General features: G+C 39.0%; 1 protein-coding gene across 21 annotated transcripts in view; it reads right to left on the bottom strand.

Moving 5' to 3' along the window:
• ARPP21 (cAMP regulated phosphoprotein 21) overlaps positions 1-13,039 on the bottom strand; it is a 198,780-nt gene that overhangs the window by 51,558 nt on the left and 134,183 nt on the right. For 18 of the 21 annotated variants that reach the window (XM_065829991.2, XM_065829992.2, XM_065829986.2 and 15 more), the window contains 2 exons: positions 11,001-11,233; positions 3,260-3,490 (listed from right to left, as the gene is read on the bottom strand). In XM_065829991.2, coding sequence (XP_065686063.1) covers positions 3,260-3,490; positions 11,001-11,233 — 464 coding nt within the window. The remainder of the gene's footprint in view (positions 1-3,259; positions 3,491-11,000; positions 11,234-13,039) is intronic. The other 3 variants (XM_065830002.2, XM_065830005.2, XM_071804810.1) reach the window with 1 other exon arrangement.

The following is a 13,039-nucleotide window of genomic DNA, read 5'->3' as shown; positions in this document are numbered from 1 at the left end:
TCATGATTAGAACGGGTGGAAGAGAAGTATGGGGCAGTTCTGTCCACTGCCCCATTTTCTCCTTCTTGCTATGAACGCACTAAGTGGCAACATTATAGACTCCCAAGATTTGGGGGTCTCAGGCTCCACAAGTCCTTTAGGAGACTGGGGAAATCGTACTGAGTGAGTGGGATAACAGGGTCCTGAAGCCCAAGCCAGACATTCAAGGGAAGCTGTAAAGAGCAAGTCCTGTGGCTCAACGGGTGACAGAACTGAAAGAGAAAAGGTCCAGCAATGTTGGAAAAGACAAACCTTTCATAAAGAAACCTTGAAATAAGAAATGAAAAGGAGAGATCAGATGGTAACAGGAACGACATTTGTAAATTGTGAACTGTGGCCTTGATAGAAGGGCAAAAATTGCGATGTCATTTAAAGGAGTAAGAATGAAACATAAATGCCCTTACACTGTCAAAGAGGTTAAGTCAGAGAACTTGTCAAGAGGAATCCTTTAAAGGGTAAAACAGACTGGTAAAGCGGGTGAAATGGAGAGTAAAACAGCACAGCCACATAAATGGTGCTTTCCCAAAGCAAGCAAGAAGATTCTCTGTCTGGTGAAGGAGAAGAAACAAAGGAAACTGTGGATATGGAAAAGAAAGTGTGGATTGTCAACACCTGAGAAGGAGCTGAGAGGTATAATCAGAGCAGGGAGATACTGACAGCATATGTGGATGTCATTAGAGGCTTGCACAGTCAGTGACTATGTCACGTGAAAGGAAGCAACGGTCTTTAAAGCACACGGTGTTATGATCAAAAGAGAAAAAAAAGATTGGAAATAGTCTCTCTGCAAGAGGAAAAGAAAGAACTAAAGAATGGTGTTACATAGGGAAAGAGAATCTATTCATTAGAGGAAACAAAGCTCCTTTTTCCTTTTCTTTAAACTGTCTTCTCTTCATCTATATTTCTGACAGCATCCATCACTTTGATAGCTGATGACAGCATCCAGCAATCTGTCTCCTCCCTATGGAGCGTCTTTTGTAACGTTACTCTAATAAGATGCAAAGATTCTGAGCCCAAAGAGTGACAAATTTGCAGCATGTATTTTGCTGCATGTTAAAACCACAGTAGATGCTACAGTATAGCCTGACTTCTAGCACAGGTAGCAGTGTGAAGCTATAAATCTGAGACAAGAATTTCTGTCTTTAGAAGAGTCTGCTCCCTTCATTTTCTTTATTATGTGTGTATTTACAAGGGAGCTACAGAAACAAAACATGTGGTTTTAAAGAAATGCAAAATTTTATGTACACAAAAGCACTTACTTCCTGAATGCTAAACATACTGACACACATGGAGCTTTTGATAATGCCTCTGCAGACAATGAGGCACACCAGGAGTGAAGACCAGGTACTCTGGTCTAGTGACAGTACTGAAAGGCATCATATCTGTGGTAGACAGACTCCTGGGGAAAAACATGAGCCATCTGCTGCAAATTGCTAAATAGACAAAGCAGTTGTAGGAGATGTTCCTCCTAAACAGTTCTTCTGGTTTGTAAGTACGGTGAACTGCAGCCTGTGCCCTTGCCATGGCTGGGAACAAGCACAACCTCTCAGCTGTTCGTGGGCCTGAAGCAGCAGCGATTCCTTTCATTTGTTGTTCTCAGTCCTACTACTTGAATTATAGATGGACTTCTCCCTAGGCCTGCTGACTTCTGTATGGGAATGGACCACATAGCACATAAAATGTGGCCTTCTGTATTGACAAAGAAATTCCAGTGTTACAGACAGAACTGTTAACTACCAGAACAAAAGAAATTACTAAATTAATAATTATGGGTTTTGTCTTATGCCCACCTCCCATTTTATCTTCTCCTCTGAGTAATTTTAAGAAATCACTAAAATCTCCATTTATGCTGACAGTATTAGGTTCTGATGTCCATAACATAATAGCTTGAAAAAAAAGTACACATAAATAGTAAAGGCTTTAGTAACTTGCACAAACATGTGCTTTTCTACGTAATCTCTCTGGGAAGAACTTATCACATCCAAATCTAACCGAACAAGAACCCTCCCTGATACGTATTGATCAGCCCAAGATACTACTATCTTTAAATGTCTGTGGAAAATTAGGTTTAGTAGTCTGTCAAGGCCATGTTTTTCTTAGACACTTCAACTTTCATTTTTTCTTGACCACATTCTGACTAAAAAGTATTTTTAGCAGTGGACTCACAAATAAGTTTTAAGCATTTCCATCAAAATATTGGAACACAGGGGTATAATATAAGTAAAATGCTGGTTATAAATAAAAATACCCAAATAAAAAGCTCCTGAATGCTCTACTACGGACTTTGAAAAAGTATTTTGGATTTCAACTCTCAAGTCCCAGTATAATGCAAAATACATCGCACTGTAGGCTTTGTTATTTTAAACCCAGCATAACTCAAGCTAAGATTGACAGCACAGCTAGTCGCGGTCACTGAAACAGTCTAATTCACTGCAGAAGCATCACACTCTCAACCTCCCACAACCTTTTTAATGTTGCCAGTACAACAACATGGGGAGCAATAGCATAACATTATCCAGACTTCATCTGAATGAAGGAGGAAACAAATTGCCTTAAATTTTCAGCAAGCTCTCAAGGTCAAGCTGAGTGGCTTCTGAAGTGTCCACAGTCCTTGGGTGACTGTGAATGCCTCGTTCAAGTGCAGCAGTGCTAATAACTACCAGGGCCACGATGCGGAATTGAAGAGATTACGACTTTCTCTTATCAGAAAAATTTTAAATATTGTGTTTAAATACAATTGCTAATCACACAGGAAAATTAACACTGAAGTACTCATTCAAATGCAGCTTCTAAGCCTTTTGAAATTCTTCTGCTGTTAAGCACAATCTCTAAAACTTTGAGCATTGTATTTCAGTTGCACCATATCTCAGCACGCCTGATAAGGAAGAGGGTCTGTCCTTACTGAAGCTAATGGGTTCTCAGAGGATTCACAGCCAGAGGGTGCCAGGACTTTACCAGATTAATATCCTGCCTGGGATCACACCAGCATGCTTTGCATCACTTCCCACTGGCTGTGCCACGACAGCCTCAGAAAACCAATCCAGCTTTGCCTACAGATTTGAAGAAAACAACCTGCCAAATGTCATTTCTACGTATGTTTGCCGCTTGCTTCCTCATAAAGTGCTTCCAGGAAAATACCTCTAGAAACATGAAATTTGCCAGTTCCCCAGATGACATCAGAAACACTGAAGGGCAGGAGCAAGCAGGAAAGCATCATACTGACCTGTGTGCGGGTTGAGCAGGATACTGCCAGGCGGTATGCCTGCAGCTTCAAGTGGAAGAATGATATAGCTGGTGTTGCTGGGGGCCACCTGGCCAGTCATTCCGTTCTCAGGGTAGGACACGTTGCCTGAAGAGCTGGCCGTCACCCCAGGGACAAGAGATGCACTTTGGAGAGGCTGATGTATTCGTGACAGGGATCCTGAGGAGCCAGCGCTGCTGGAAGACTCTGAGCCTGACAGGGAGACACAACCGCAGCAATGGGGTTACAAGGAAGCCCAGTCCCACTGAGACACAGCACGTATGTGAGGACAGACTTCACAAACTGCAAAGGCAACCACTACTAGGCTGGTAGGAGCGGGGTTTTCACTCCTTACCGAGCTCAGTATCCAGTGGTATTTCTACAATTCAAAAGACCACTTTCCTCCCACAACATCTGCTTCCCCCTAGCCAGTAAACAGCTTTATCAAACAGAACACAAAATACTCAGCATGTACTTATAATGCCAAATTATTGGTTCATAAGGTATAAAAACGAAACATGTGGTCTGTAAATGAAAAAATTTTTAAAAACCCAAAACTACACACACACAAAACAGCAAACATTTTCTGAAAGAGCTGTTGGTCAAGTAATAAGGTAGTTGTGTCATATGCCATGTCCCCAAGCCTGACAGTGTTCAAGAAGAGACTGGACAACACGCTCAGACACATGGTGTGAACTGTGGAGTTGTCCTGTGTAGGGACAGGAGTTAGACTTGATGATCCTTATGGGACTCAATGATCCCTTCCAACGCAGCACATTCTATGATTCTATGTGTATTAACCTAAAGCTACCTAAGATACTGAATAAGACTTTTGCCATTTTGATTTTTCAGCACCTAGTTTATTAAAATTGATCAATCAAGATAAATCAAATGTGTTAAAACACAACGTGCCTGGAAGGATGGGGAGACACATTATTAAAAAAAATAAAATATAATTTCAAAACTACTTGATTAGATTTCAATTTGCTTCATGTAAAAAAGACAAGAAACTCTGAGAGTGTAAGGCTCAGATCAATGGTTTCCTTAAAGCAGGATGTTAAGGCAAATACAAGGGAGGTATGCAAGACAATGTCTGCATGGATGCTTCCTTCCAAAACTAAAGGATAGCTTGAATGCAACTTCTTTTATTTCACTTCTCTGCAATAACTATGCATCTTATACTAATTTCTAACCTCCTTAGTGAACTCTTGCAGATGTAGACTAAAAGAGAGAACTCAGACTTAGGTTCTGGCAAACATTTTTCTTCTAGGGCAAATTACATCCCTTCGTATTTGGGCTATTACAAGAGGACCCTGCAGTAGATTGCAAAGAGCCTCAGATTCATTTTCAGTCAAATCCATATTGGAATTAATTTATTTCCCCATAATTAGAGCAAAACAAGTTTCTTTTGAAGAAATCACAGCATCCTGTTACTTAACAAATAGAGGGTCTTTCCACAGATCACTGCATATTGCTATGCAAAACACATTTTTATCCATCTTCTCCAGACTTCATATCCATACAGCAGCTACTACAGAGAAAGTCCTCTTTATCAACTGTGCACCATTTGCCATCAGCCTGACCCTAAATCTGCTTCTCCAGTATCTATTCAGGGGAGTAACAAAGATTTCAGAATAAAGTTTTAATTTCTATAAATACACTCCGAAATTGTATTATAATAGTTGCTGTATTTTTCCCCTCCTTGTAGACTAAGGTTGGAAATTTAGAAAGATTTTTCCTGGAGGGATAGTTCTATTTGTTGGATCAATTCAGATTTCAGCGTTTCTACAAAGTGCTTGCAAATCATCCTCAACAAGCTGCAAGCAGCATTTTGCATCTTCCTCCCAAACGTAAATGCAACCACATAAGTCTAATTTCCTTTCTACAGCAGTTACCGGGTCCTTTCCTGCATTTCTCTGGTCCTTCTACATGCACTTCATATTGCTTCTTTTGAGTTTTTGCTTTACTTTCTCCTCTTTTCCATCACCTATTGAAGTCAAGGGTTTAAAAAGCTACCTGGAGACTCAGGAGTACAATGGTTAGATTTCATAAACCTCCCAGTATTATTTTGAAGTGTGTATGTAGTGCCAAGCCTGAGTTCAGACTTCTCTACCCCAAGTTGTGCTATTGTGAAGAAACGCCGTTAGTGTAAAAGACAACTACTGGAGCTCTGACATTTAATTCTTTTTCTTATTTTCCCCCTTTCAACTGTTTTTATGGCAGAAACATGGATTGATCTTTACCAGCTTCTGAATGTTAAAAAGCCAAAGGACTGCAATGAATTCAAATGTACTCATGAAATGGTAGGCAGAAAAAGTGGAACAACCTCAGGAGTTATCACCACATATTGGCCAAGATGATAGCTTTGAAATGCTCTGTGCTCCCATGTAAGTAGATCAACTTGGCAATTTTGAAAAAACACAAATAAGACACAAAACCATTTCAGTAATTTTCTGAATATGAAAAAAAAATTCCCAGAGATTACTACTCAACCAATTTTGCTACCATTTATCCTGTGTAAGATTGATCTACTTAAATTTTTTTCAACCACTACAACTTATTTCCTATCATTTTAAGTCTAGACATATTCAGCCAAGCAAATTCCAACACTAATATTTGAAAATTAACACCAATTAATCTTGTCTTTGTAGCTCTGATTAGCTGTTTTCATGATGTCTAAATCTGGAATAAGAAATCACCACATAATGAATTCAGTACTGTAGCAAATGGAATAAAAAACCCAAACCTATCCAACTTCCTTCAGATTCACTTTAAGAGACGTCTCACTAAAGACTTTTGAATGGAACTATGACTAAATGATGTATTTGCCTGCACTACACAATCCAGCCTCTTTTTTTTTCACTACGTAATGATGGGTCCTTCTTCTAGATTCTTCTGTAATTCTCCTGCTACTTCACAGTTGGTATAATAACAACCTTCATATTCTCATCACTTTCCATTAATATATTTTGAAAGTATTCTAAGAGATATAGCAGTTCAAAGAGTGCTAAAAGAAAAAGAGACAGAAAAATCACCACAAAGTCTTAATAGCTTAGAGGGTTTGCAGAGGGAGAGCATGGAGGTCCCATTCATTTTCCAACATCTTGAACACTAGTGAATGATGCAAGACATCTTGCTCCATTTTATTTGGGTCAGCATTCAGTATCTGACGACTTTGAACATCTCTGTTCATCCCACCTTCTACATTGGAGGTAAATTTTTTCTTTCTTATCAACTAGACTCTCAACTACGTGCTCCAGACAGTAAACTTTTTAGGAGCAGTACAGTGCTGATCACCTCTAGAAGTATTTTTGTCTGGGTTAAAGTTTCTTGGCTTAGGAATTTTTTTTTTTCTAGTTTTGTAAGTCGCTTGCATTTCTGTATGTTACAATGTATTTAGGGTTTTTTTTATAATAATGGTACATACTCATTTGAACACAATTAATCCTCTACAAGTTGCACATCCCAAAATAAGATTAATAGTTCAGCACAGTCGGTTGGTAGGAACAGCATAACTGGAAGCAGTTGGTTCATGATTTATCGCCCATACATCAACATTCCTACAGTTTCTCTTGGACTCACGAGATCCATCAAACTAATGCTCGATTAAAGAAAATCATAAAGAAGCAGAAATCCAGTTCCAAAACTCAGAGACATAATTCTAATTTACAGGATACTTTATATTAAAAAAAAATAAGTTAACATATTGAAATGACTGCAGTATACTTTTCACAACAGGGATAGCAATGAACACCTATAACAGGAGAGATTAGATTGTGGCTCTGATTACTTGGAGGCCTGCCAAGGAAGTTAACGATCCCTACAGATCTGTGTCAACACAGCTGATAACCCAATGCAGCCAGCTTGTCATAAATGGGAGGGAAAGAAATACACTCTAGCAGCTGTGCATTGCAGTGAATGGAAGACCCATTAAGAGAAGCTAAAGATGCAATAGGTACATCTTTTAAGTCTTCCAACAATTACTTTAATAGATATGTAGATCCACAGAGGACAGTTCCTTGAAACATGTCTTGTCTTCCCTCCTAATGATGTCTCTTAAAACCTGCTGTAACGTGTCAGTGAAAATAACATGGTAACTGATAACCTAGATTTCCTCTTCATGGGCATATTAGAGACTAAACAGGTACATCTTCGACGCCTACAAGGACATCTATTTCACTGAGTCAATCCTGGAAAGTCTACTATATTACTGGAAATAGAAACTAATCAAGGTTTTGGATGATGTCCTAGGTTATAGGAATGCAATCTGATTGTACTTTGTTCCATTATAAACTCCCCACTCAATATTGAATTATAGCATAATACAGTTCTATATATCTACCAAGCTTCAGAATAAAAGAAGAAAACTTTATTTCCAATATACAGTCTGTGCTTTTTAGTGGAATGGGGCTATCTAAACAATCAACAGTAAGATAACCATGTAATGGGTTGCAAACAGCCCCTTTTGTGAAGTTTGCAAGAACGAAGTAACATAATTTCTTTGCTAAACTCTGATTCCTGTGCAGCTGAATGCAATTGAAGTCTAAGACTAATTGATGCTATTGGATTCTACTGAGGGGACTGTGCATACTATGATCTATTTTGGCCTAAGGGGAGTCTAACATCTTTCTGTGTTTCAGTTTCTGTTTGTCCACTATGTACCATTACTTCCTGATTTATCACAAATTAAGATTAGGAGCAGAACATTTGATTTTGGTGACAATACTAAAAATGCTGCAGAAAGGCTACAGTGCTAATATTGCATCACTATATATACTCTCAAATGCAGCTGTGAGCCACCAGTGAAAATTCTTGAAGTCTTAGTATTTCCATGCTCACGAAATGTGTTTGACAATGCTTCTGGATGAATGTAATATATGTAGAGTAATTTTCACATTTAAAATGGCCACAAGCATTTTCTGTCATTTAGCCAATGAAGAACATCTTGACCAACTGCTGACTTCAAACTGATTTCATATATAATATATGCAGGTCAAAAATGCTTTGAATCTGTTAACATGAATCATAAAGTTCTTCAGAGAACAGATTAGTACTTTGTGCAGAGGAGAACCAGGACAGAATTGGTGCCTACCAGGCTCTGACACTCTACCAGGGCACCGGACCTAATGTTTGTAGCTACACCTCTGCAATCCCATCTCAATCCCTGTTGTAAAGACAAAGGAAAAAAAAAAATCCACCAAATAAAAACACGATTAAGCTTTACAAATTTATTGAGCCATGGAACGCCCAGCTCTGCCTATGACTGGAGTACAGAATGATGAAGATCTAATGCAAAAACATGCAGAATGAAGCATTACTTGGTACCTCATGTACCTTAGAAAACACATGCAAATAGCATGTGGGGGCTCTGACAGCTGTATGAATGCACTCAGCATTTTTTGTTGAAGTGAGAACACTTTATCAAAGCATATTTTCCCATTATTTTTGAACAGCCATTCTTTTCTGCTTTAATGCTATTCAGTAATATTTCAGATTGAATGATAGAAATAACAATTCACATATTATTTCCTTTGACTTTCCTCAGATTGACTGACAGTTTGACTTTCTGTCCTGGCTTTGAAGGTTTAAGTCTGTTTTGACATCCAGTCTCGCTCTTTTTCCCCACCTTTTCCTTTTCAACTTTCACTCTTTTTGTGCCTCAACTAGCTTTCAAATTTAAACACTTCACTTAAAAAAATGCAAAGCACTTACAATATGTAATTGCTCTGGAAAGAACATGGAATTTTAGTATCACTGATGTTTAAAAAAATGTGTTACAAGAGCTTTCAATTTAAAGCAATTCTGAGTTTGGTGCATATAGAGTGTAGAGGCATTTACAACTATTGGCATGCTTCAGAGATCTCACTTTCAATATATTTTCTAAGTGCACCCTTTAGTATGCTTGATTGTAAGAATAAAACAGCTACTTAAAAGTATTACTCTTCTGCAATTATGAGTCTCAATTCTCCAAATTAGATTTCCCTGATACTATTCTAAATGCTCTGCACCTGTGCAGTACAATGTTGGACAGAAATACATTTACCCACACTCTACTGAAGGTGCTGATATTTAAAAAAATATAACAGGAATCTGTGCCACCTCCCTAGTTCATGCATATCAAATGGAATTCTAATGCAATGGAAGGATCCATGGGAGGTAAAGAAATCTGGAGGTAAAACATGGACTACTGCATGCTTCATGCCCCACTGTATAGCCTATTCAGCCTTTATACAAATAAAGAAAACTGGAGAGTGTATTTTCAAAACTACATACACACTGGTTTTGCTGTGCTGCATATGGTCATGCTCAGGAACAAGCCATAGGTAAGCAACTAGACCATACTAATTATCAAAGTCAAACTAATGTCTTAATTCCATACAACTTCATATACATAAGGACGGAGAAAAACTGAAAGGGAATCTTAACTTAGAAAGAGATCCTTACGGGTCCCTTCAAACTTGAAATATTTTATGTTTCTATGAAACTTGAGATAATAAACCAAAAATTTGTCTAAGGTCTCAAAAGAAACATAAAATAGAAGTATGAAGAAAAAAAGGCAGGATATTCCAAAAGCTCCCAGCAGCTTTATGACCAGCAGGGTTTGAAGGAGTGGTTCTCCCACCAGCTGTGTTCCTTTACAGCTGTGAAATATAACAAAATTTTAAACTACGTTCAAGATCCAGATGTTCAGAATGTAGTTATGAAATCAAAGGTTTTCTTGATTTATTCTGAATACTCCATTCCCCAGCATCCTGAATCACAGCAAAGGCTATTGTACAATTTTGGGAAAAGGAGTGAAATCTGACCAACCCAGGTTTGATAAACGGTTTTTAAACTAAGCACTGACTATAAAACACTCTCAGGCTGAAAGTGCACTAAGTGCTAAATATTGATTACTACTTGTCCTGTACTATATTTATCAAATGAGCCAAACTGATGGAATCATCTGATGGGCTCCTTATTTATTATGCACTTTTACACACAAATATAATAGAGTAGTGTAATGGCATGGCTTGAAATTACTTAGATTCAGACCCTGCAACTCATATGGTAATGTACCCATGAAGTTAATGCAAACAGATACAGAATTCCCACCAGGTCCATAGTCTCCTTAAATGGCGTTTTTATTTAACAGGATCTGAACAAGGAAATGGAGAGATTGTGGGATCTCTGAATTCAACGCTTTTGCCTGCCTCCACCACAGCACACTGCCTCATCTGCCAGTAGCGAAGGAGAGGCTGTACTCCAAAATACAGATGGTCTGCATTTTAGCAACAACAGCAAAATGTTCCAGGATTTCTCATGAGATATTTGACATTTAGTTCTTCATGATTCAAAAAGATTAAAATTAATAAAAAGCTAAAGTCTGTGGTTTGTCTGAAAGGAGTGCCACCTTTTCTGGCCTCAACAAGTGAGGACAGTGTTTTTACAGGACATGCACAAACTCTGCTACAGGAAAAGTCTACCTCACCTATGACTTGCAAAGCTCAGACACTGGTTTTTCTTCCTGATTCCTAAAAACTCAATGCCAGGTACCCACATTTTAGCATACATAGATGGACATACACATTTGCTATGCACAGGGAATACAACTGTTCGTGTAATTTGCCACATGGTCCAATCATGACGGTTGGACTAGGTGATCTCTAACGGTCCCTTCCAATCCAAACCATTCTGTGATATACCGTACTCAGAAGTACTGTGAACCCAATACAGTACTAGCTACCTGTTTTAGACAGTTTGCCGGTACTTCTGTTACTGGATGAGCTATCTCCTCTTGTCAGGACGGTTATCCCACCAAAACTGGCTGTCTTTGTTATGGCTGGCTTCAAATTTCGATTTGAGCTGTCCGAGTCTGTGCTGCTCCATGGTCTCTGGTGGTCTGCCCACTTCAAGTCATTCTCCGTACTGCTCTGTCGACTGCCAGATGCCTTCCCCGTGCTGTCTCTGTTACCCCTACGGACATCAAGAAACAAAGATTTACACGCACACAAACAAAATCATGTCAAGGAAGAGTCTATCTTTGAGCACCCTGTAGCAAGCAAGAAAAAGGAAATGCTCTGCATTTACAAAAAGCATGCCTGAAACAGGGGACTTGACTCCCATACTTATCTGCCTTCTGCAAGTAAACACTGCTATTCCCTTTTACATGCACAGCACTTACTACTGCTTTCCTTTTGCATATATCCTAAGAGCACTTAATCGAACAGGGCTGACATAGCAATATCATGCAGCACTGACACAGAATTTTTATTGCGTGTTGACTTGTCTCTTCCCTCAGTAAATATCATGTCTCTTGCTGCTTCGCTGTCCATCATCTGTAATGCTTTTCCCCACTAAATTCACCTGTCCTCTACCTTTGTCTTCATATCCATCCTCCTTATTTCTGTTGCACATTGTCCCCACTCATCATCTGCTCTGTAGAGTCACCTAAAGTCTTCCCCTAAATATGTGTCCTCCCCCAGACTGTCCAGTGCTAATGCTTCACTTAGAGACCTACCATTTGAGTGTGTTTTTTTTTTTTTTTCCTCTGCATACAGTAATTGCAAAAAACTGTAGGATAGAGGCTGTTTGTCCTTTAACAGCTGCAGAGCATCCAGTGTACTGTAACAACACAGTAAAATGCAAGCAGAATTTGGAGGAGAATTTATGGTGAACTGCTTATAATGCACTGCTAAAATGACAAAACCAGCATGCCTACCACAGCCTAGTGCACCATGACCACTATCCCAAGTGATGCTAAGAATACTGGCTTTTGGAAGGCTTTTAGAAGACATTTTCCACTGCTCTGTCTTATTTGACAGTATAATACCTTGCAGGTTCAAAGTTCTTTGTACAAATTAAAAGATGGAACTGCATCTATGGTGTCACTTTGGTGTTGTTTTTTTTGTGGGTGTTAGTTTAGTTTGGTTTTTTTTGGTCCCCTTTCTCTTGTGAATGTGGCTCCTGCTTTTTATTTGGAGAACCCGCCGAGGTGTGTCACTCAGGACGCGAAGGAGCAGCGTGTCAAAGACAGGATCAGGCTGGTGTGGTTCTTGCCTGTGATCTGAGCCTCTCACAGATGTGACCAGCAGTATTAACCTGTTGACCTTTGCTAGACCCAGACAGTGGGAAAGCACGAAGAGAAACAGCACAGAAGAAATAACATAAAAAAAGGAAATAGGTTTCAAAAATAAATCTTCCTTAAGATTTAATTGGAAAGAAAAAAAAAAAAGTATATTATTTACAGTCTCTTTTGCATTCTTGTGCTTCAAAATTAAACAATTCTCTTACATTTATATTCTAGTGGAAAAGAGGAGGAGAAACAGAATGCTTTTTTATCCCAGTTACCCATGGGTTTTGGTTTCACAAAATTCTTTTTTGTTCCCCAAACCCATACATATATTAGTTATTAAGAGTGTCTGTGTGTAAGATGCCTCCTTACTCCTGCATACCCAATACAAGACTCCCAGATCATCAAGGATAGTCCACAGCATGGAGAAAAGTTTTTCTGCCTGCTGCCTGTGGCCATGGGACATGGCTCCAGAAGCTCCAGTACTGCTGCTTATCTGGTGCAAGCTCAGCATCTTCTCCGTGGCAGCTGTGCAGACATGCACAGTCAGCAACCGCATGCCAAATAATCCTGCATTCTTTTCTCCTCGCAATGAAAAATTATATAATATAGATGATATAGGTTTGAAGTGACACAAACTATCACTGCTACTTATGCAAATCCCAATGCACACAGACATCTAGGGATCACCCTACTTCTGCCTAGCTAAC

Source organism: Patagioenas fasciata, chromosome 2 (genome assembly GCF_037038585.1).
Source record: "Patagioenas fasciata isolate bPatFas1 chromosome 2, bPatFas1.hap1, whole genome shotgun sequence".
Lineage (NCBI taxonomy): Eukaryota > Metazoa > Chordata > Aves > Columbiformes > Columbidae > Patagioenas > Patagioenas fasciata.
The sequence above is the reverse complement of the archived record's forward strand: the minus strand, read 5'-3'. Positions and strand labels throughout refer to the sequence as shown.